Genomic DNA, 26,457 nt, shown 5'->3' with positions numbered 1-26,457 from the left:
CCGTAGCGGTCACGCGGTTCCAGACTGAAGCGCCTAGAACCGCACGGCCACACCGGCCGGCCCCCACCATCTGGTATCAATGCATTACCCTATCATCCATTATATATAATCATTTTCATAGTACACTTGATATTATAGATGAGTAGGACACAAGACAGGACATAGATAATGTCCGTTTGACGTCAACAGTGTATAACATTTTACTTTTTTTGAATAGGACAATGTTCCTCTCCAATAATTTTTAGATTAGTTACAATAAGCTTACGCTGCAAGAGAATTCGCTTGTATTTTTCAATATGTGGTCTGTTGTCGTTTGAAGGCCTTCCATAACATCGGCAACGTCGTGCAACTCCACCGAGGGCTGTCTGGAGTAGGGTGGAGATAGCAATGTGAAAGTTGCGAGCTGTCGAAGACGATCTTCATATTCCTAATGCGATTAGGACATCGTATACTCTTGACGACGTTTAGCACCTGTGCAGTCAGTCACCCAATTTCAGAATTCATTTTGAGTAATCCTGCTAAATTCCCTAAATATTGTCTTTTTATATTGATGAGTAAATATGGATAGTCGTCACGTTCATGTGCCGTCTACAACGCAAATTTAATGTTACTATCCTAGGAACTAACCTGCAATACGTTTTGTATTTCATAATCGGAACTATCTGCATTAACCGTCATCAGAGCAATGTCAGGGAACAGAATGTAGCAGTGCCTTGCTACCTACTTGAGGACCTGCTTGAGTCGTGTTCTAAGGAAAGGGTAGTTGCTGGTTCACATTATATTACACTAGCGAGAAGTACCGACTTTTGCTTTTCTCTGCAAACATCCAGAACTAAATTCAGTAACTAAATGCTAAGAATATATTTGCATTGTGCCAACTCAAAGATCAATAGATATGGATATAGATATAGATACAGATTTTTATATTTAAAGCCATTCTCGTTCTGCGTTGGAATAAACATCATTCATTATTTGCTTGTTCTTGTTACGATTGTTATTGTCATTCTCTCACTCGCAAGAGTTTTCGCATTCCTATTTGGTATCGATGCACATGAAGAGTGGCTATGAAAGAAGGGAATACTGAATGTTACGTCATGCAGAATACACTCATTTACTTCGGCTCCTCGTGATCTACGCTACAGGAGAAGTGAGATACATAAAGTTGACAGTGTGAGGACAGACCTGGTAGCACAACTGTGCAACTACACAGTGTTACCAGATAAAATGGTGCTGCGGAATCGACAGTGTAGTACGGACTTTGCCACAGTAGCAGACAGCTGGTAATTTAGGACCATGACCGTGGATTACACTTTGGTCAGTGCTGGTTAGAGTGCTGCAACTGTAAATGGAAGGCTTTGTTTGATAGTCTTATGCTGATGCTGTCTGAATAAATTATGCCATTGGATACAAAGCGGTTTAGTTTTGAGACCTAACCCACGAGGGGGGAAGGCACAGTGGTCTGCTTCAGGAATTCCAAGCAATAAAACACAAAAAACAACCCAGGAAGGGAGACATGCATTTGGAATCTGTTCATCGTTACGGGGTCAAACAAGAGGGTAACATTACTGAAACAATGATCGGGCTACTTAGTATATAATAGAGCATACAGATTTCAAGGAGGAAACGTATGAAGACGCAGACTTCCTCGTTATCAATATGTGCGGCATATCTTTCGTGTTAACGAAAGTAAATTCCCGCTTTACCTCTTCTTACGTGTCAAATGAAATGAATGCCATGAGGAATAGAATATTTGTTGACTGCGTCTCTTCTTGCTTCCATCCTTACCAACATATTTCTTCATTCTCGTGGTAATCATGACATTCTATGTGTATGCTGCAAAAGATTGCAAGTGGACAAATTCGACATCGAGGTGCAAAGCGTTATATTCAATTCGAATAAGCTTCCGGTGTATTTTTACTTCGTTTGTATTTTTAGATGATTATGAACGTTACGGAAAATTATCTCACATGCTTTATGTTGAATGAGAAACATTGAATGATCCGTTTTGCTTTCCCTACGTTGAAATGATATAATGTCGGCGTCAACAGCCTTCTTCCACACCGGAAGCTGAAACTTGTATCATTCTGGATTAATGATAATTGAATGTCTCATATGTATACATAGCCCAGAAGGCGACGTCAGAAACCATCAGGGGAGAACGCTGCATAAAAACCAAACGTGCGCGCGCGTCTCCACTCTGAAGAACCGTATCGGAGAATCACGGCAAGCATTTCGCTGAAGAGCTGCCTCGTCAGAGAGCCGAGAAATGGCAGCGTCGTAGCAAGTATTTGTCAACACTCTGATAGTGCATTTACTCCCGGGTGTAGGTCGGCGTTACCTCGCTAAATTCACTTGACATTCGTTTTCCACATCGAAGACTCGTACGATATAATCCACTACAAGATGACACAATTAGAAAGTATATTTAATTTCTGGACTCCAAGAATGGCGTTCTTCACATAAGTAACACCTGTTTGTGTGTGCATTCGGGAGGACGACGGTGCAATCGCGCGCCCGGCCATCCTGATTTAGGTTTTCAATGATTTCCCTAAATCGCTTCAGGCAAATGCCGGGATGGTTCCTTAGGAAGGGCACGGCCGATTTCCTTCCCCATCCTTCCCTAATCCGAGCTTGTGCTCCGTCTCTAATGACATCGTTGTCGACGGGACGTTAAAACAGTAATCTCCACCTCCTCTGTTCGTGTGTTTAAGGTTGCGTTTTGAGGCTCAGGCAACATCGCAGTGACTATATTCCGCCTCTGGCCGCCAGTGTGTCGTTAGCTCAGAGGTTCCCTTGTGCGTTGCAGTGCTTGTACTATAAGACATAGCAGTTCGAATCACGGTAGAAGCCGCTGAGTACAACCTTTTATTTTCCATTTTAATTAATGGAGTTGCAAACAGCTAGTAAAAATTTCTTATGCGAAATCTGAAGAATGCCTTTAAACATCAATCTTCGTCCGATTTCGACTTAGTAAATTAAGTTAATATCATGGATTTCTGCTTTGCGAATTCCAAGGTGCTTCACTGTAAAATAGACCCTGAAAAGATTCAAACCGACTGTCAACGATATAAATTTGAGCTTTGTTCGTCATATAGGTCTAACATGTCAGAAGGTTGTTTATGAAGTGCACATGCTCATTAATGTAGTTCCCTTCTTCTAAATTTTTGCAATAGCATTTAACTGTAGACGTTTCCTAACACCGGCGTTAGCAATTCCTTTCCGTTCTCTGAAACCTTCAAAACGACAAATTTTTCTGGTTTAAATCTGATGACCTTAACTATCACTTCCGATCAACAATAAATACTTCATGAACCCATACATGGAACTCCAAATGTGCAGTGTTCCTGCACTGCTACAGAGCATGCATTGCAAGGTATTCACACAGTTTATCGCATAGACTTACCATAAGGAATAAAACAAGAACTGTAATACACTTTACACCACAGACGCTCACTCTGGCTTGACGAAAACATCCAAACATTGACCAAACGTTGCACAAATAATTGAGTTAGAAAGGAAAAGAAACGATGTATGAAGCATTTATAAATTCATCGACTGTAGTGAGGTGGTTTAATTTCGTCCCAGTCTATAAAATTAATTTCGGGCCATACTCAGCTCGTGCCGATTACCCGCCTATTAATCAGGGCGTCTGTCTGCGTTGCTTTTGAGCGTGAATGGAAATTGTAGAAATTTTCTGTGGAGCAACATTTAATAATAAAGCGTTTTAAATCATCAAAAGCGATGAGCGGTAGCAGGCGCTTTCGATAAAGAACGGGGGAGTGCAGCGCCGCTGCTGTCGCCACGGCCGCTGCCAGTAGCCAGCAAATGGATCCCGGAGCTTTGCCGCATACGGCGTCCAGAGGAGGACAGTCTGCAGGAAATCTGCCGCAAAATCGTTACTGGATAAAATTTTGATATCGGTGTGTCACAAAGCGAAATAGATTGAATCTGCGCTACCATTACATTCACGTCTTCAGCATTCAGACAGAAGAGGCTATAAAAATATTTTATACCAGCTGCTCTCGATCCACTGACATTATGAACAGAAACAACGCACGCTACCGCTAGACCACAGGCGTAATCAGCCTAGAGTTTCTCTATCATGGGACAAGTTTTCCTCCAGGAAGTGCCGCAGTCTACAGTGTTGCCAGATTGTGCAGATAACCGGACTTAGAGAATTAGCGAGTTGGCCAGTTTTTTTGTCCCATGTCGCGATCGGCGCGGACTTCGCCTCTGAAGCGGCCGGCCGCCGGTCAAGTTTTATGTCAAAGAGTGTACATGTGGGTGGCTATTGTGGGTTTGTCAAAGTGATTAAACATATACGCATCAGTGTGTTCTTCGTAACATGTGTAGAGAGTTCTTTCTATTTTGACTATGTAAAATGCAGGGCAGCAGTTACATTGCAATTTATATATTTCACCATCTTCTGTTACAGAGGTGTTTGTGTTTACTGTGTCCATGTTTTGTGTTTGTTGTTTGTGGAGAAGTATATTTTACCATTAATTTTTCTAAATATGTTAGCAATATTTTGTGATGCTGTGACTAAAAAGGGAATGATTGTGAAAATATATTTTGTGTAAGTTGTTATTCCTGTAGTGCATCAATTACTGGTGTTGTTCTACATTTTGTTCTATAGTTTGTCAACAAATTTTTCTGAATGCCGTTTACTTATTGCAGTTGCCCTGATCGTATCAATTTCTATTTAAAAACACCAATATTAAAATATCAAAGTTTATTTTTTCGTAAATAAACAAATATTTAATAGTGCAAACATTTGACAACATTCATCCGAATTTGAAATATTCACAAACGCTTTGTAAGTGATATGTTGTACAGCTAACGAACTAGTAGCTTTGTATCTTCTTTGAAATAACAAAAGCTTTGTATTTGTAGAACTCCAGCATCTTTGCTTCTAAAATACTTTGACTCGTATTGATTATTGTGTGCAAATGTGCTGTAGAATCGAAAGTGTATATATGTGTGTAAAGATGTTTAGTCATACTGTGCTTCGAAACTATGTATCCACTGATGGAAACAGTAAGTTATTCTTCAATTGGTCTAGTTTTGTAAACTTACATTGACAATATGCTACTTTGTAATATACCTTGTTAAGTTACCATGTCAACAGTTAACCTAAATCTGCTGAAAATCTATGGGGATTGTCAAAGCACGTGATGATAAACTCCTAGAGCTCAAAATACAGCGTGCATTGAAATGAAATCGCGGTTCTGAATGAAGGCGGTTGTTATTTATTTTACGAAAGTAATATGGTAACGCAAGTAACATTGACACCAATGGGTAAAATTATACTATACAGTATTTTACAGCTTATAATACAGATACAGAAAATGTCCATATTCAGTACAAAGTTATAAGTTTACTTAAATACTGACAGAGTATATACAAAATATAGAAAAAAATTATAAACAAGTGAAATTACGAGTGGCATGAAGTGTTGGTGTTACGCAGTCCCGTTCACTCGAAATCCTGATCATGATCAACTGTTTTAACAGCATGGAAACGAACGACACGCACTGTAATCACTTGAGTCTGCATGGAATGGTTTCGAAAAATCCTTGACGCTGCTTCGGAGCTGTGTGTCACGAGGTACGTACGCACAGGTCTCACAGTTCCCCGTAAATTGCCTGTCGGTGGTGCGTGGGAGCGCAGCTAGCGCCTGATAGCGTCTCCAATTGTAAGGTTTCTAGGTTATTTTTGTTATTCAAGAGAAGTGATGTAAGCTCTATTTTCATTCGGTGTGTCATACTTCAAATCTGTGTACTGGATATTTTTCAGACAGAGGTTTTAAACAGTTGATATTTTATATCACAGAGGCTCTGACTACAAACAATGTGATCTCTGATTGCTAGTAGCATTGTCATTGGTGTAACATTCCAGATGTTGGTCGTGCTGAGAAGTTTGGGAATAGTTTTCAGAGCTCGGAGAGAACGATACCGAGAATGATGAATTTTGGAAATACAATTTGGTGACGTTTAATTTCCGAAGTAAAGCTTTCTACCTTCCAAACTATACAGAAGCCCTCCTGCGAACCTTGCAGAACTAGCACTCCTGAAAGAAAGGATACTGCGGAGACATGGCTTAGCCACAGCCTGGGGGATGTTTCCAGAATGAGATTTTCACTCTGTAGCGCAGTGTGCGCTGATATGAAACCTCCTGGCAGATTAAAACTGTGTGCCCGACCGAGACTCGAACTCGGGACCTTTGCCTTTCGCGGGCAAGTGCTCTACCCTCTGTGTTACCGAAGCACGACTCACGCCCGGTCTTCACAGCTTTACTTCTGCCTGTATCTCGTCTCCTACCTTCCAAACGTCGGTAGCTCAGATGGTAGAGCACTTGCGTGGGTCCTTGCCGGATTTTAGAATGGCCACGACCCCCGCGTGTTTCCACGCGGAGAATCTCGTTGAAAACATCGGCAAGTTGCCGGTGCAAGCCCGGCGGAAGGTTCTTCAGCAGGAGGTTTGTGACGCCATCGCTGCCTCCAGCCTTCTCGGGGTTCAGCGAGCGAAGCTGCACAGCGACTTCCTCCTCCGCTATCGGCTCGATAACGTCGCCTTCCTCCCTTGCGGCGCAGAAGGTTGGTAGCTGCTCGTGGACCCGCCGTATGTGATCGTCGTCGATGACGTCGGCCACCGATGTGAAGTTTGCTGCAAATGCGTCAGCCAGGACGCTGGCTTTCGCGTCGGGGTCGCTGGCGAAGTCGCTCCCGACCTGTAAAGGCGTTATTCGCTGTCGCCGGCGTAGGAAGGACTTTACCACCCTCCAGGCACTGCCATCCTCAGGATTGAGGGTAGACACAAGTTCTTCCCATTCCTGGTTCCGGTGTTGCTCGACTGCTGCCTTAATTTCCCGTCTCGTGCGGTTTAAGCGGCGCTTCGTGTCTGGTTGGCGAGTGAGCTGCCATTCACGAAATGGTCGGTTCTTCTCGGTGATCGCTTCCAGGATGGGGCGCGGTAGCTGTCGCGAGAACTCTCGTGCTCCTTGGCGACGTCTCGGCGTGGCTTCCTCCGCTGCTCGGAGTGTTCTTCGGGTGAAGAACGCTAGGGCGGCGTCTGCCCCTACCACAGCGGAGTGTGGGGCGTCCTCGAGCAGTTCGAGGGCTTTCATTCGAAAGCGCTCTGCGTCGAGCCTGCGATAGCTCGGACGGCTGTCTGGAAGAGAAGCTCCGGCCACGTCGAGGCCAAATATAACCGGTACGTGGTCGGAGGAGAGGACGTTACGCGTCTCAGCAGTCGCGCTCGATGCCCTTCAGAAGAGCAATATCGAGCACGTCCGGTTGTCCCCGTGAAGGGAGAATTTTATTTTATTTTATTTATTTATTTATTTTTTTTTTTTGCACGTTTCATTCCAGTCCCTTATGGGGAGAGGCGGGCCTAATGCCATTTTGACGCCTTAGCTTATCTTATTTGATTCTGTTTGGACTGTCTTTATTTCCAACATTGGGTGAATTTCTTATATACTACTCTGACATGCTATTCCTATTTCCTATTTGTATTCTATTGATTTCTAATTCTTTACTGTCGTATTCTGCTGTCTGGTAGCCTAATGGTGGTTTTTTTTTTTTTTTTGGTCTGTCTGCTCATTGTCAGTGTTATTTATGTTCGTCAGTAGATCCCGTGGAGTGTCCTCTGCGGCCGTCGTAGAAGGGTCTTGTGTCCGCTTGTGGTGCGACTCCTTCATGGAGTTAAGTAATGGTTGCCCTGCCTCGCTCAGTTGAAAACCTGTGTCTCGGTTTATGAGATTGTCCGTTACGCGAATTTCAATGGCCTCCTTGAAGATGCTGTCCCAGTAGAAACTGGTAGGGGCAAGAATCTTGTTCTCTTCGTATTTCGCTTTGTGTCCAGTTTCCGAGCAGTGTTCTGCCAGTGCCGATTTGGTGCGCTGCCCTAGGCGCGAGTGGCGTTGGTGTCCTTTGCGGCGGTCTTCGACTGTTCGGATTGTTTGTCCCCTATATCAGTGTACTCACTCCAGGAGTATCGCTGCATTAGCAAACAGAGACAACGCACTACGACATTGGTGGACTGCAGTTGCTTACAACTGAAGAGCGTAATACCCCTATAACAACTGAAGATCGTAATACGGCCTCTAACAACTGAACAGCGTAATACGGCCTCCATCGGTTTAAATAATCCTCATAGGAAAAAATGACATTAGAGAAAAATATTTGTTTTGATGTCCCCTACAACCTCTCAGAGTTTGTCGGTTTAAATACTTTTCACCCTGTATACGCCCAATTTCTTGAGGCCAAATCTGTCTTTCACTGTCCCCAGTAGGGCCCGTATCTCTGATGGTGGTCGGAATACCGTGTCAGTTTTGTGTTGTTTTAGCAGTCTCCCAATTTTTGATGTCGCTTTGCCTGCATACGTTAGAAAGGCAAGGCTTGTTTCCTCATCTTTAGACTGTTCTTCATCTGGGGTTTCTGCAGTGTTTCCGTCGTCTGAGGGCTGTCTGAATCTGTCGTTCGCTGTATCCGTGCTTGTGAAACTCATTTTCTAGGTGTTTGAGTTCTTTGTGCAGACTTTGTTCGTCCGATATCGAGTATGCCCTATGAACCAGTTTGTTGAGCATCCCGTTGAGTTGTGCAGGATGGTGGCAACTTGAGGCATGTAGATATAGGTCCGTATGTGTAGGCTTACGGTACACGCTATGACCCGGAGTGCCATTTGATCTCCAAGTACATCAAGAAAGGGCAATTTCCCTTTCTTCTCCATCTCCATGGTGAACCGCATGTTGTCGTGGACGGAATTTAGATGTCGTAAAAACGTCAGTAGATGATCAGGTCCGTGGGGCCAGATGACAAACGTGTCGTCTACGTATCGGTAAAAACACACGGGTTTCCGTTCGTCCGCATGAGGTGTCTCCTCTTCGAAACTCTCCGTAAATATGTTGGCTACCACTGGTGAGGGAGGGCTCCCCATAGCCACACCGTAGGTTTGCTCATAGCATTGGCCGTTGAAGACGAAGTAGGTGGATGGAAGTACGTGCCTGAACAGTTGTGTGCAAAGAAGGGCAGCTCGTTTCGTGTTATCGAGCAATACGGGTGAGAGTGTCACTGATATGATACGCGAGCTGGGGTGGTAGTCACTGAAACAAAGGCGGTCTTCTTTGCGGCGTGATATATTTACGAAATTTCAATCACCAACTTTCCCTTCTGAATGCAAAAATATTTTGTTGACACCCTTCTACGAAGGGAGAAACGATCATCATAATAAAATAAGAGAAATCAGAGCTCGAATGGAAAGATTTAGGTGTTCCTTTTTCCCATGCACCATTCGAGAGTGGAATGATAGAGAAGTAGTATGAAAATAATTCGATGAACCCTCTGACAGGCACTTAAGAGTGAATTGCAGAGTAACCATGTAGATTTAGATGTAGAAAAAGTCTGTTACTGATGAAGCTTGAACGTGGCAGGGAAGACAGAAAATCTGAAAAGGGAAACGCATAGTTTCAGTCTAGATATAGTAGGGATCAGTAAAGTGAAGTGGAAAGAAGACAAGGATTTCTGGTCTGATGAGTATAGGGTAATATCAACAGCAGCAGAAAATGCTATAACGGGAGTAGGAGTCTTTATGAATAGGATGGTAGGGCAGAAAGTGTTACGGTGAACAGTTCAGTGATAGGGATATTTTTATCCGAATCGACAGTAAATCAACACCGACAACGATAGTTCAGGGATACGTGCCGACGATGAAGACGAAGATATAGAGAAAGTATATCAGGATATTGAAAGGGTAACATAGTACGTAAAGGGAGGTAAAATCTAATAGTCGTGGGAGACTGTGATGCAGATGTAGGGGAAGGAGTAGAAGAAAGGGTTATAGGAAAATATGGGCTTGGGACAAGGAATGAGAGAGGAGAAAGACTGTGTTTTGCAATAAATTTCAGCTACTTATAGCGAGTACTCTGTTCAAGAATCACAAGGAGAGGAGCGATGCTTGAAAAAGGCCGGGCGATTCGGGAAGATTTCAGTTACACTACATCATAGTCAGACAGAGATTCCGACAACAGATGCTGCATTGTAAGGCGTACCCAGGAGCAGGTATAGACTCAGATCACAGTACACTAGGGATGAAGAGTACACTGAAATTTAAGACATTAGACAAGAGGAATCAATACGCAGAGAAATGGGATACGGAAGTACTAAGGAATGACGAGATATGCTTGAAGTTCGCTAAGGTAATGCTATAGATACAGTACAATCGAAGTCGGATGGGCGTCTCTAAAAAGGGCAATCACGGAAGTTGGAAAGAAAAACATAGATAGAAAAAAGGTAACTGTGAAGAAGCCAAGGCTAACAGAAGAAATACTTCAGTTGATCGATGAAAGAAAGAAGTACAAAAATGTTCAGGGAAATTCAGGAATACAGAAACACAAGTCGCTGAAGAATGAAATTAATAGTATGTACAGGGAAGCTGAGAGGAAATGGCTGAATGAAAAATAAGAGGAAACTGAAAAAGAAATGACTGCCGGAAGGACTGACTCAGCGCATAGAAAAGTCAAATTACCTTAGGTGAAAGTAAAAGCAAGGGTGGTAAGATAGTGCAACGAGAATTCGACTGTTAAATGCAGAGGAGTGAGCGGATGGATAGAAAGAGCACATTGAAGGCCTCCATGAGGGGGAAGATTTGTCTGATGTGATAAAAGAAGAAACAGGAGTCGACTTAGAACAGATAGGAGATCCAGCACAAGAATCAAGTTTTAAAACAGCTTTGGAACTCTTTAAGATCAAATAAGGCAGGAGCTATCGATAACATTCCATTAGAATTTCTAAAATCATTGGGGAAAGTGTCAACAAAACGAGTATTCAAATTGGTGTGTAGAATGTATGAGTCTGCGACATACCATCTAACTTTCGGAAAAATATCATCGACACAATTCCGAAGACTACAAGACCGCACAAGTGCGAACACTATCGTACAATCAGCTTAACAGCTCGTGCGTCCAAGCTGCTGATGATAATAATAATACAGAAGATAGGGAAAGAAAATTGAGGATGTGTTGCATGACGATCAGTTTGGCTTTAGGAAACATAAAGACACCTGAGAGGCAATTCCGACGTTGCGGTTGACAGTGGTAGCAAGACTAAAGAAAAATCAAGACACGTTTAAAGGATATGTCGACGTGGAAAAAAACTTTGGACTGTGTAAAATGGTGCAAGGTGTTCGAAATGCTGAGAAAAATAGGGGTAAGCTAATGGGAGAGACGGGTAATACACAACTTGTACAAGAGCCAAGAGGGACCAATAACAGTGGACGACCAAGGATGAAGTGATCGGATTAAGAAGGCTGTAAGGCAGGGACGTAGTCTTTCCCCCCTGCTCTTCAATCTCTACATCGAGGAAGCAATGATGGAAATAAAAGAAAGGTTCAGGAGTGAAATAAAAATTCAAATTTAAAGGATACCAACGATACGACTCGCTGACGACGTTGGTACCCTGAGTGAAACTGAAGAAGAATTAGAGGATCTGCTGAATGGAATGAACAGTCTAATGAGTACAAAATTTGGATTGAGAGTAAATCGTAGCAGAAGTGGCAGAAATGAGAAAAGTGGGAAACATGACATCAGGATTGATGGCCACGAAGTAGATGGAGTTAAGGAATTACGCTAGCTAGTCAGCAAAATAACCAATGACGGACGGAGCAAGAACATCGAAAGCAGACTATCACTGACAAATAGGGCATTCCTGGCCAAAAGAAGTATACTAGTATCAAACATAGGCCTTAATTTGAGAAAGAAATTTCTTAGACTGTGCGTTTGGAGCACAGCGTTGTGCAGTAGTGAAACATGGACTGTCGGAACACCGGAACAGAAGAGATTCGAAGCATTTGAGATGTGGTGCTTCAGACGAATGTTGAAAATTAGGTGGACTGATGACGTAAGGAATGAGGAGGTTCTGCGCAAAATGGGAAACGAATTTATGGAAACACTGACAAGAAGAAGGGACAGGACAATAGGACATCTGTCAAGACATCAGGAATGACTTCCACTGTAGTAGAGGGAGCTGTAGAGGACAAAAACTGTAGACAGAGTTTGCAGTAAATCCTGAAAATAATTGCGGACGTGGGTTCCAAGTGCTGCTCTGACAAGGGCAGGCCACGACGTTTGGAACGCGGATTTACTTCAAACTTCGCACACTCTGAGTACTCCATTAGGACAACAAAATGTGTTACCAGTAGCGAGTACTTCTCAAGCGTTACTGAGAAAATCGCAAGATAATTTCGGTCGTCAAGTATATACCTGTGTGTGGCCGTTTTTACCATGAAGCGGCGGCAGCCGAGTGGGTAGCGTTCAAGCCTCGTAATCACTGGATCGCTGGATCGAGTCCCGTACGTCACTCTTTTTATTTCTAACACAATTTTCTTTACTAGGTACAAGTGATATAACGGGAAAAATACATGTAATCGGATGAACTTTTATTAAATTTACAATGTTATTTGGTAGTATACAAATTTTTATTATCACAAATAATATACTATTCGTAACTATCGACTAGTAAACGACCAAACACATAAAGTGATACTGAAAATATGTGCTTGTCCGTGTCTTCAAAACTGTTCGTATTTAATCGAAAATTGCCTCTTGAAGACGCTATTAAAATACACTCGATACTGCATGATCAGTTATCAGCGCCGATATTTGAGGAAATGCTACGTTATGCATGGTTTTCTTCCAAATTCTTGGCTGAAAGAGAGGTTTTTGAAAATTTTAACGAGGTTTGTTTTTCCACGTAAAATCTCAAAAGACCTTGCGTATGCGGAAACAGCATTTATTCAATGCAGCTGGTGCCGTTTAACTTTGTTTTTTCCATGTTTTTACGAAAAATACCATTCTGCCATTGTACTCGTAATGTCGAAAGCGACGATTAATTGTACATCTTTCGAAAGCCGTCTGTGCTGGTCAAATCTTGGAGGTAAAAAATAGTTTCGGGCTCTTTCCAGGTATAAGTGATTGCTCAAATCACGGACAAGCAGACATTTTCAGTATCACTTTATGCGTTTGGTCGTTTACTAGTCGATAGTTGTGAATATTATATTACTTGTGATAACAAACATTTGTAGACTGCCAAATAACATTGTAAATTTAATAAAAGTTCATCCGATTACACGTATTTTTCCCATTATATCAATTGTAATGTAAATAGTAAAGAAAACGACCGTGTTACAAACAAAAAAAAAAACTGACGAACGGGACTCGATCCAGCGATCAGGGGCTTGAACGCTACCCACTCGGCTGCCGCCGCTTCCTGGTAAAAACGGCCACGCACAGGTATATACATGACGACCGAAATTATCTTGGGATTGTCTCAGTAACGCTTGAGAAGTACGCGCTACTGCTTCCACACTTTGTTGTCCTAATGGAGTACTAAGAGTGTGAGAAGTTTGAAGTAAATCCGCGTTCCAAACGTCGTGGACTGCCCTTGTGAGATGAAGAGGTTGGCACGGGAGAGGAGTTCCTGTTGGGTCGCATCAAATCAGTGATAAGACTGTGACAAAAAAAAAAATCTGTGATATATGTGAATATTGCAGTCAAAATGTGCCGCGAACACAGATAGCAGTGAAGAAGTAATAAAATAAAGTGTTATGGTTTAGGCGCCAGTTTTCCTGAATTAACAACGAAAATTAAGTAAGCGACGAACATCTTTCATCTTTTTGTGGGGGATGTCAGCGAGGAAAAGTTACGTAAAGGTTTGAAATCACGTGTAAAGTCTGCAAAAAGTCACTAGTGCTCTCATTCACAGATGCTGGATGAATGAAGTATGGCTACTTCCGCGTCATGAGGTACACTTCTTTTCTTCCGCACCCGAAACCCTTTTGTTTTTAGAAATATATAAGATGGCCTGTTTTAACTCAAGGTACAAACAACCCTCATTCCAAATTTTATCTATACACTTGCAGCCGTTTCAGCGTGAAAGGGTAACAGACATACTACAACGCACAAAAACTTTCATTTTTATAATATATGTAAGATATAGAGTGACAATTGAACTATGTGAAAAAAAACTAAATTAGTTACTAACTACGGCGTACATACACTTTATTCAACATGTAAACGTCACTACCCCTTTTCGGATGTAGGTTGTGACATGTTCGATATGCGTACCATCATTGGCGATTATGTGACGCAGACGAATAGCGAAATTCTACACTAGCCGGTGAAGTGTCGGAACATCGACGCTGTCGGTGACCTCCTGAATACCTGTTTTCAGCTCAGCATTGGTTTTGGGGTTATTGCTGTACACATTGTCTTTAATATAGCCTCACAAAGATTAGTCGCATGTCTTCAGATCCAGATATGGCGGCCAATCGAGACCGATGCCAGTGGCCTCTGGGTGTCCCTGAACACGAATGCGGTCCTCAAACTGCTCCTCCAGGGCATCAAACACTCTCCTGCTTCTATGGCGGTCGAATTCCGCCTTTCATGAAGCACATATTGTCAAAATCAGGATGACTTTGGAAAATGGGGATGAAACCGTTTTCCACAACCTTCATGTACCGTTCGGTAGTTACCGTGCCATCAAGGTAAATATCGCACCGATTATTCTGTCATTGGATATTGCACACCAGACAGTCACCCGTTGAGCGTGAAGAGACTTCTCGGTCGCGAAATGCTGATTTTCAGTCCCCCAAATGCGCCAATTTTGCTTGTTGACGAACCCTCAAAAATGAAGGTGGGCTTCGTCGCTAAACCAAACTATGCCAGCGCATACTATTTCCCACAGTGCCGCGTGGCCAGCAGTTTGAACATCCTAACACGATTTTATTGCACGTATTTCAATAATATTGTCTCCCTGTATAAGATAACAGGCATAGCGTCAATCACCGGGATGAACAAATTTATTGTTACAATGAGCGGAGTTACCTACAACCTCTCTCAGTTGGGGAATTAGTGTTAAAGAAGGTCAAGCCTCGCAATCCTTATGTCGGAAACTAAACCTTCACTTCTGGGTATCACCCGTTTATCCCTTAGTGGCTCTCTCTGTCGTCCTAAAAACGTGTGGCAGATGTACGCGTAAAACGAAGGAATATCTTTCTGAAACGACTGTGTGCTTGCAGGTTGTTACTGTGACAGGAAAAAAGTATAAGCACGGAAGTCGTCGTCCTTCCTGTGGTTTTCCCATCCTGCGGAAAGACTTCCGCTACGAGAATCCTTATAGTGGGCCCGCGGTGCCTGCGATGCTCACTGCGTGTGATTCCCTCTCGGTCTCAACAACAGCTGACAATGCATCCAGTGGGGGTAGCTGCTCCGTTGCTGGTTTTGCTGGCGGCGAACGGCACTACGGTGCTCGACTGTGTCTGCAATAAGATCTCCACATACAACTTCGAGGGCTACGGTGCAGACTGGATATATAACGCCTACTGTGGAGAATTCAGTGAGTACTTTCTCGAATAGCACTGATTCACACTACTTTAATCACCGTCCAGTTTTGAAGTACTCAGACTAGGCTTTGCTTGCATACATCGTTATCAAACAAGATAAAACATTCACAGTCTGACAGCAAATGATTGTGACACTCACCACACATCAATCGACTTTGTCCAGCCTTTCGCGTGTGACCAGATGGTACGAAGCGCGGTTTGGAAGGCTGAAAATAATCAGTCTACATCTCTTCATTGAGCCCAAGACGTTTTCGAAATGTGTGAGAGTGCGTGTTAGACAGAGGTTGTGGAATGTGATGGGTAGGATGCATAATACTTTTTCGATGGTTTCCAACCATAGTTTCGTCCAACGTAATTCATTTTATGTTACCATCGACCACCTTATTCTCTTTTGGTCACCGCGTACTTACATCCTACGAATGCACTCTTATTTGCCCAGTATGTATAAGCTATTACCTTGATTCTGTTAAAGACCTTTTGGTACCATAACTTTGACCTCATAGTCCTACACATAATATACTAGCTTGTGATGCTACACTACTGGACATTAAAATTGCTACACCACGAAGCTGACGTGTTACAGACGCGAAATTTAACCGACAGGAAGAAAATGCTGTGATATGCAAATGATTAGCTTTACAGAGCATTCACACAAGGTTGGCGCCGGTGGCTACACCTACAACGTGCTGACATCAGGAAAGCTTCCAACCGATTTCTCATACACAAACAGCAGTTGATCGGCGTTGCCTGGTGAAACGTTGTAGTGATGCCTCGTGTAAGGAGGAGAAATGTGTACCATCGCGTTACCGACTTTGATAAAGGTCGGATTGTAGCCTATCGTGATTGCGGTTTATTATATCGCGACATTGCTGCTCGCTTTGGTCGAGATCTAATGACTGTTAACAGAATATGGAATCGGTGCGTTCAGGAGGGTAATACGGAACGCCTCATGGCTGTAACGGATCGTGCAGTCACGTCTCCATCCCTGAGTCAACAGACGGGGACGTTTGAAAGACAACAACCATCTGCACGAACAGTTCGACGACGTTTGAAGCAGCATGGACTATCAGCTCGGAGACCATGGCTGCGGTTACACTTGGCGCTGCATCACAGGCAGGAGCGCCTGCGATGGTGTACTCAACGACAAACCTGGGTGCACGAATGGCAAAACGTCATTTTTTCGAATGAATCCAGGTTCTGTTTACAGCATCACGATGGTCGCACCCGTGTTTGGCGACATCGCGGTGAATGCACATTGCGAGCGTGTGTTCGTCATCGCCATACTGGCGTATCATCCGGCGTGATGGTATGGAGTGCCATTGGTTACACGTCTCGGTCACCTCTTGTGCGCATTGACGACACTTTGGACAGTGGACGTTACATTTCAGATGTGTTACGACCCGTGGCTCTACCCTTCATTCGATCCTTGCGAAACCCTACATTTCAGCAGGACAATGCACGACCGCATGTAGCAGGTCCTGTACGGGCCTTTCTGGATACAGAAAATGTTCAGCTGCTGTCCTGGCCAACACATTCTCCAGATCTCTCACCAATTGAAAACGTCTGGTCATTGGTGGCCGTGCAACTGGCTCGTCATAATACGCCAGTCAGTACTCTTGATGAACTGTGGTATCGTGTTGAAGCTGCATGGGCAGCTGTACCTGTATACGGCTTCCAATCTCTGTTTGACTCAATGCCTAGGCCTATCAAGGCCGTTATTACGGCCAGAGGTGGTTGTTCTGGGTACTGATATCTCAGAATGTATGCACCCAAATTGCGTGAAAATGTAATCACATGTCAGTTCTAGTATAATATATTAGTCCAATGAATACCCGTTTATCAACTGCATTTCTTCCTGGTGTCGCAATTTTAATGGCCAGTAGTGTACTGTCATACTTAGTCCTGTTACATACAAGTTAAGTTTCCAAATCACCATATGCAACTTGGATATAGATGACTTTTGCAATACAGGTGGTCAACGTTATCCCATTCAGTGAATGATTAGTTTACGAGTAACAGTTAAGGAAGGCACTAAGCTAAAGTATCACACTAACTTTCGTGCCTCGTCACTGCGTATCTATTCCTGATACTTCGGCGCTTAAGACTTAGAAATTCACCGCGACATTTAGTGACGTTCAGTACTATGGTTTAATTAATATTCCTTACGGTATATATAGTTCTCGTTCCAACATAACTGACAATATGGTAGACAAACATACCAACGGTGCTGGCACACATTGCCTTTTCTCTCTACCCATAGGCATTAAGACTTATATCCGCCTTTAATTCAAGCTGGCCGATGCTATTTCATGAGATCTTGACGCCAATTTAAGCTAACTTTAATATTTATGGAATACATTTTAAAGCATTCTTCCCTAGGCAGATATCTTTGACCTTGTTGCTCTAAAGAATCTTTTTTACGTGAACTATAGCGTTGCCCGCTTACTCACGCTGTATACATTGTAACCTTTGAGATATTATTCCTATCAAAGGTTAGTTTGCAGACAATATCCTGTAAGTGCTTGACCAATGTCGGTCAACAGCACGTAACCGTGTTGATGAGTGCGTTGTGGGCCCAGTCAGACCCTACTTTAAATACTAGGTTCTGATTAATGCTATTAACATACGTGAGACATTTACACTTTGCTCACTATTAGACCATATCCGTAATTTATGTTCCCGTTCAATAGGGAAGAATACAGCTTATGTTCATAGTATTAGCTTGACCTTTATCGGTCAATAGTACATAAGTGTGTTGGCAGTTGCGTTGTACGTCCTGACACACCCTATGAAACTTCCTGGAAGATTAAAACTGCCGGACCGAGACTCGAACTCGGGACGTTTGCCTTTCGCGGACAAGTGCTCTCCTGCGCAGGAGAGCTTCTGTAAAGTTTGGAAGGTAGGAGACGAGGTGCTGGCAGAAGTGAAGCTGTGAGGAGGGTGCGTGAGGCGAGCTTGGGTAGCTCAGTTGGTAGAACACTTGTCCGCGAAAGGCAGAGGTCCCGAGTTCGAGTCTCGGCCCGGCACACAGTTTTAATCTGCCAGGAAGTTTCATATCAGCGCACACTCCGCTGCAGAGTGAAAAGCTCATTCTGACACACCCTACTTTAAATATTAGGTCCTTATTTCTTGGTAGTCTATGTGAGAATTCCAGGACGCTCACAATAATCCTCATCCTAAATAGTTAATAGCCTTGTAGGCAACATCCTAAATAGGTAATATCTGATACACTAGAGTGTGTATTTCGACAATTAGCGTGGCATAACCTATTTGAATACATAGGGTCTTGAACCCACTGCTAACTAATAATCAATCTTTTCCCTTAAGAGTTTTGTTCCACGTCACCCTTGTGACTACATACAGTGGACGGTCGTACATATTATATTTATAGTTAGTGTATGTTGGGTTAAGTTATTACAGATTTCCTAAACACAACGTTGACCACCTGTGTATAAAGCCATAAATGATGCCCTAAGCTTTACACACCCAGTCAGCCATAAATGCGTAGTAATGTAGTGCCATAATATAACAACCTTGGTCAAATTTCGCGTTAACAAAGTGACGTATTACTCCATGTATAATGGAAATTATTTTATTTGCACCTTCTCCTAACCCTGAGAAGTTCTCGCGCTACTGACATATAACCTTGTTCATCCCCCGCATGAGATCGTGCGGAACCATACCAACATAGAGGTGATCATATGTGGTTTTTAATCTAACAAGCTGAACGTAACGTCTAAGTAAATTTCGTACCAGTTAATAAGGTCTAGGTTTACAGTTAACGCTCATCGGGATTCTATCTACTTAGTGCCTTGTTCCCTCACAAATTTCTACATATACTTCTACTTCTACGTGATGACTGTGCTATTGACAATAAAGTGCCTGGCAGAGGGTTCAGTGAACCACCTTCAAGCTGTCTCTCTACTGTTCCACTTTCGAACGGCACGCGGGAAAAACGAGCACTTAAATTTTTCTGTGCGAGCCCTTATTTCTCGTACTTTATCGTGTTGATCATTTCTCCCTATGCAGGTGGGTGGCAACAGAATGTTTTCGCAATCGGAGGAGAAAACTGGTGATTCAAATTTCATGAGAAGATCCCGTCGCAGCGAAAAACACCTTAGTTTTAATGATTGCCACTCCAAATCATGTATCATGTCTATCGCACTATCTCCCCTATTTCACGATAATACAAAACGAGCTACCCTTCTTTGTACTTTTTCGATGTCATCAGTCAGTCCCACCTGATGCCGATCCCACACCGCACAGCACTACTCCAGAATAGGGCGGACAAGTGTGGTGTAAGCAGTCTCTTTAGTAGACCTGTTCCACCTTCTAAGTGTTCTGCCAATGAATCGCAGTCTTTGGTTTGCTCTACGCATAATATTATCTATGTGATCGTTCCAGTTTAGGTATTTGTAATTGCAATCCCAAAGTATTTAGCTGAATTTACAGCGTTCAGATTTGTGTGACTTATCCCGTAATCGAAATTTAGCTGATTTGTTCTAGTACTCATGTGAATAACTTGACACTTTTCTTTATTGAGGGTCAATTGCCACTTTTCGCACCATACAAATATTTTATCTAAATCATTTTGCAAGTTATTTTGATCATCTGATGACTTTGCAAGACGGTAAATGACAGCATCATCGGGAAACAATCTAAGACGTCTACTCAGATTGTCTCCTATGTCGTTAATAGAGATCAGGAACAATAGATCGCCTGCAACACTTCCCTTGGGGAACGCCGGATATCACTTCTGTTTTACTTGATGACTTTCCTTCTATCTACGAACTGTGACCTTTCTGAAAGGAAATCACGAATCCAGTCGCACAACTGAGGCGATATTCCATAGATAGTTGCCTTACGAGACGCTTGTGAGGAACAGTGTCGAAAACCTTTTGGAAATCTAACAATGTGGAATCAATTTGATAACCCGTGTCGATAGCACCCATTAGTTGTGTTTCGCAAGAATGGTATTTTCTAAATCAGTGCCGACTATGTGTCCATAAATCGTTTTCTTCGGTGTACTTTATGATGTTCAAATACAGTATACATTCCAAAACGCTACTGCAAATCGACATTACTGATACGGGCCTGTAATTCAGTTTATTACTCCCCCTTCCCTTTTTGGGTATTGGTGTGACTTGAGCAACTTTTCAGTCTTTAGGTACGGACCTTTCTGTGAGCGAGCGGCTGTATATAATTGCTAAATACGGAGCTATTATATGAGCATACTCTGAGAGGAACCTGACTGGTATACAATCTGGACCGAAGGCCTTTTCTTTATTAAGTGATTTAAGCTGCTTTGTTACACCGAGGATATCTACTTCTATGCTTCTCATCTTGGCAGTTGTTCGTGATTGGAATTCAGGAATATTTAGTTCGTCTTCTTCGGTGAAGGAGTTTCGGGAAACCGTTTTTAATAACTCTGCTTTAGTGGCACTGCTATCAGTGACTTGGCCGTTGTTATCGCGCAGTGAAGGTATTGATGGCGTCTTGCCACTGGTGTGGTTTATGGTTTAAGGTTATAGGTAATTTCCCAGTACATAACATAAAGGCAGCCAATGGCAGGCACCTTTGACTTTCCGTGATCCGCCATCTTGCTCGGCAGATATCCGCGTGCCACGGTCAGTTCCAACGTAGCGTCCACGGCTAATCGACTGCTTTCCACGAAGGGGCTGTTCCTCAGCTAAGTAACGTAGGTTGACCTGGTACCACGGTACTTCAGCTTTTTATGTTTGACCGTGTCTTATTCTGGCATGTATCAGCTTATTTTATGCTTCTGAGGAAGGCTAGATTAACTGAAACCTGGATAAAGACCAGTAACATTTCGCAACTGAGGCGGATTTTTGAAATATTAATTTATCACAGTTGCTGACTGGGCTGAAACATGTTAAAAATTCCTAGGTGTCTGTCACCATCGCAAAGATTTCGTGCGAATCTGTCCGATCCCCCGTGTGCGGCCCGCCCACAGTGCTGGAACGTGCGGACACTCTCACTGGAAGTGATCGGCGCGTCACACGCACCTCGCTGCTCAACTGTCCGTTTCTTTTGTTAGTGCTGGCACACTCATCTACCCGTAGGGGTACACAGATGTGTGTGCCCACTGGGATCATCTCCACTTAAGAGAAGACCATAAAGATCAACGAAGGACCATCTGTGCGGACCTGTTTGCTTGCTACAAGGCTGATAGTACCATTTCTTATCGAACATCGTCACGGGCGATAAAATGTTGGTTCACCACTTCGCACCGGAAACGCAACTGCAAGCCATGGTGTGGCGTCATATCACATCTCCTCCGTACAAAAAGCTTAAAACCGCAGCCACAGACGATAGAATCATGGTCTTCTGGGCCTCTGAAGGAGTTATTCTCTTTGATACTCTCCCTCATGGTTGCGGGCTTTCAAAGAAATTAATGGTGGCCTTCAGCTTAGAGTTGAAATATTAAAATTACAATGAAATGAACAGCCTGAGCTGCTTACAGGCGTTGACATACGTCAACGGGGACAGATGAAAATGTATACCCCGACCGGGACTCGAACCCGGGATCTCCTGCTTACATGGCAGATGCTCTATCCATCTTTTTTTTCTTTAACCACAGTTCTTTAACCACTTTTTTCCATTTTTTTGTTTTTTCTTCGCTCAAAATGGACTTTCTATTTTTCTTCCCACGGACGTATGTCGTTTTAAAGCTAAAACTTTAAAGACTAAGATACAACTAATTTTAATAGCTATAATTCATTGCTTCACCTCACAACTAAAAAAAAAGTAACAAAAAATCAAAATTTTCATTTTTTCTGTTTTAACACCACCGCCAAGTCAAAAATTGCGTTATATGGAATAATGAAAATAGTATTCCGGTAGAGAGCGTGTTTTAAGCTTCATTTACAAAAAAAAAGAAAAAAATTACACCCGTAAGTCAAACATAAGCGATGAAAGAAACCAAGGGATATCGAACCCGTACAGCGCCGCCGAATCGCTCCGCTTTGAGGAAACGCGCTCCGTCCCGAAAGGGTTAAAAGAAAAAAAAATGTGTCGCATTATTTATTGAACGCCCCTCGTAGCAGTTCCGATTATGTGTTGTGTACCAACTAACACAACGCAGTCAGTAGCCCCAGGTAATGGGCATGTACGAGGAGAGCGACGAATGTAACCTAGTCACGTTCATACTCTTCGGAGTCTCCACACATGAGCATCACGATGCTCTTATCAGAACAGGGACTCGTCTGAAAAATCGATCTGCTGGAACTCCTGTGTAGAGTGTTGTCGTCATGCACGACCACTGTCGGCGCATCTCTCTCTGCTTCCGGACCAATGCAAGCCGCCACTAAGATCCTCGTACTGACTGTCAGCTCATACGCTAATTACTTCTGTGGCGAAGGACGCAGGACACCTCCAGCCATGTTGACGTGCACTAACTGCCGTCTCAGTGACCACTGCTGACGTAGACACACTGAGCTGATAAAAGCCATATCATACCACCTAGTATGGTGTCGGAATTATTGAGCCATGGTGCTTCCATAGCCGTCCACAATTGCGAAGGTGTTGCCGGTACAAGGATTTTGTGCACGAGCTGACCTCTGGCGTCTGTCTGATAAATGTTCAATGGGATCCATGTCGGGCGATCTGGCTGGCCAAATCATTCTGTTGATCTGTCCGGGATATTCTGCAAACCAGTCGCAATCAGCTGTGGCCCCCTGACATGACTCCGTTGTTTCTAAACTTGGAGTTCATGAATGGCTGGCTGTGGTCTCCAAATACACTAACGTAACCATTTCCAGTCAATGACAGGTTCAGTTGGCTCAAAGGAGCCAATCACTCCATACAATCACAGCTCACACCATTATGGAGCAACACACTAGCTTGCACAGTACCTTGTTGACAACTGCGGTGCTTGAATAACAAAACTGGGAGCTGTATTTAGATCCAAAAGTCATCTTCAGGCCCCATACGTAAACTGCCATGCACAACCGTTTTCATGAACAATGAACAAAAATGGTTCAAATGGCTTTAAGCACTATGGGACTTAACATCTGAGGTCATCAGTCCCCTACAATTTAGAACTACACTACTGCACAATAAAATTGCAACACCAAGAAGAAATGCAGATGATAACCGTGTATTCATTGGACAAATGTATTATACTAGAACTGACATGTGCTCACATTTCCATGCCGTTTGGGTGCATAGATTCTGAGATATCAGTACCCAGAACAACCACCTCTGGCCGTAATAACGGCCTCGATACGCCTGGGCATTGAGCCAAACAGAGCTTGGATGCCGTGTACAGGTACAGCTGCCCATCCAGCATCAACACGATACCACAGTTAATCAAGAGTAGCGACTGTCGTATTGTGACGAGCCAGTTGCTCGGCCACCATTGACCAGACGTTTTCAATTGGTGAGAGATTTGGAGAATGTGCTGGCCAGGGCAGCAGTCGAACATTTTCTGTATCCAGAAAGGCCCGTACAGGACCTGCAACATGCGGTCGTGCATTATCCTGCTGAAATGTAGGGTTTCGCAGGGATCGAATGAAGGGTAGAGCCACGGGTCCTAACACATCTGAAATGTAACGTTCTCTGTGGTGAAAGGTAGTGATTGATATCTGGCATTCTCAGCACACGGTCACTGTTGATCTCTAAATACTGAATTCCCCAGCGATATCCGAAACGGGATGTCCCACACTTGGAGCCCAAACTAACATTCTACGTTCAAAGTCTGTTAATCCCCATCACGTCGGAAAGCTTCTCACGTGAGTACAAATGACAGCTCCATCAACGCACTCGCCTTTTATACCTTGTGCAAGGGGATACTGATTTAATCTGTATACAGGGTGGTCCATTGAAAGTGACCAGGCCTAATATCTCACGAAATAAGCATCAAAAGAAAAAACTACAAAGTACGAAACTCGTCTAGCTTGAAGGGGAAAACCAGATGGCGCTATGGCTGGCCCGCGCCACCATAGGTCAAAAGGATATCAACTGCGTTTTTTTTTTCAATAGGAACCCCTATTCCATATGAATTTATTACATATGAATTTTTATTACATATGAATGTTTTAGTTGGACCACTTTTTCGCTTTGTGATTGATGGCACTGTAATAGTCACAAACCCATAAGTACGTGATATCACGTAACATTCCACCAGTGCGGACGGTATTTGCTTCGTGATACATTACCTATGTTAAAATGGACCGTTTACCAATTGCGGAAAAGGTCGATATCGTGTTGATGTATGGCTTCTGTGATCAGAATGCCCGACGGGCGTGTGCTATGTATGCTGCTCGGTATCCTGGACGACATCATCCAAGTGTCCGTACCGTTCGCCGGATAGTTAGGTTATTTAAGGAAACAGGAAGTGTGCAGCCAGATGTGAAACGTCAATCACGGCCTGCAACAAATGATGATCCCCAAGTAGGTGTTTTAGCTGTTTTCGCGGCTAACTCGCACGTCAGTAGCAGACAAATTGCGCGAGAATCGGGAATCTCGGAAACGTCGGTGTTGAGAATGCTACATCAACATCGATTGCACCCGTACCATATTTCTATGCACCAGGAATTGCTTGACGACGACTTTGAACGTCGCATACAGTTCCGCCACTGGGCACAAGAGAAATTACGGGACGATGACAGATTTTTTGCACGCGTTCTATTTAGCGACGAAACGTCATTCGCCAACAGCGGTAACGTAAACCGGCACAATATGCACTATTGGGCAACGGAAAATCCACGATGGCTGCGACAAGTGGAACATCAGCGACCTTGGCGGGTTAGTGTATGGTGCGGCATTATGGGAGCAAGGATTATTTGCCCCCATTTTGTCGATGGCAAACTAAATGGTGCAATGTATGCTGATTTCCTACGTACTGTTCTACCGATGTTACTACAAGAAGTTTCACTGCATGACAGAATGGCGATGTACTTCCAACATGATGGATATCCGGCACATAGCTCGCGTGCTGTTGAAGCGGTATTGAATAGCATATTTCATGACAGGTGGATTGGTCGTCGAAGCACCATACCATGGCCCGCACGTTCACCGGATCTGACGTCCCCGGATTTCTTTCTGTGGGGAAAGTTGAAGGATATTTGCTATCGTGATCCACCGACAACGCCTGACAACATGCGTCAGCGCATTGTCAATGCATGTGCGAACATTACGGAAGGCGAACTACTCGCCGTTGAGAGGAATGTCGTTACATATACTGCCAAATGCATTGAGGTTGATGGACATCATTTTGAGCATTTATTGCATTAACGTGGTATTTATAAGTAATCACGCTGTAATAGCTTGCGTTCTCAGGAATGATAAGTGCAAAAAGGTACATTTGTCACATTGGAGAAAGTGAAATAAAACGTTCAAACGTACCTACGTTCTGTATTGTAATTTAAGAAACCTACCTGTCACCAACTGTTCGTCTAAAATTGTGAGCCACGTGTTTGTGAGTATTACAGCGCCATCTATTACAAAGCAAAAAAAGTGGTCCAACTAAAACATTCATATTTCTTTACATACTACACGAATATGTAATAAAAATGGGGGTTCCTGTTATAAAAAAACGCAGTTGATATCCGTTTGAGCTATGGCAGCGCCATCTAGCGGGCCAAACATAGCGCCATCTGGTTTCCCCCTTCAAGCTAGAGAAGTTTCGTTCTTTGTAGTTTTTTCGTTTGACGCTTATTTCGTGAGATATTTGGCCCGGTCACTGTCAATGGACCACCCTGTATATGCATATCGCCATCACCTCTGTGTAGTACTAGCTAATAAAATCTTGCCTGAATTGTGTACATGCATGAAGATGAGTGAAAACATTGAAGCATCTCTGTGAAGTCGTTTCATAAGTCGCTTGTCGAATTCTGTGCAACCTATTCATTTTACTACCTAATTTTAGCTCAATTCATGAACTCTTCCAGAAAGACTGAGCACTCAAACAAGGCCTATTGATTATTATATGTGTGTCTTAATGTGGGTTTCGGTTTTGTTTTGTGGGAATCGCTGAGTTGGTCATCGTCTGCTGGGAGCAGACGATGTTGTTTCTCGTTCAAAGTAGAGCTCAGGATGA

At 43.3% G+C, this 26,457-nt stretch overlaps 1 protein-coding gene across 1 annotated transcript in view; it reads left to right on the top strand.

The window, feature by feature from the left end:
• The first annotated feature begins 15,216 nt into the window (after positions 1–15,216).
• Positions 15,217–26,457, top strand: part of LOC124717196 — a 78,241-nt gene continuing 67,000 nt past the window's right edge. Inside the window, exon 1 of the mRNA XM_047243974.1 lies at positions 15,217–15,388. Coding sequence (XP_047099930.1) covers positions 15,238–15,388 — 151 coding nt within the window. The 5' untranslated portion in view covers positions 15,217–15,237. The remainder of the gene's footprint in view (positions 15,389–26,457) is intronic.

This window comes from Schistocerca piceifrons, chromosome 9 (assembly GCF_021461385.2).
Source record: "Schistocerca piceifrons isolate TAMUIC-IGC-003096 chromosome 9, iqSchPice1.1, whole genome shotgun sequence".
Taxonomy (NCBI): domain Eukaryota; kingdom Metazoa; phylum Arthropoda; class Insecta; order Orthoptera; family Acrididae; genus Schistocerca; species Schistocerca piceifrons.
This window is presented reverse-complemented; position numbering and strand designations above follow the sequence as displayed.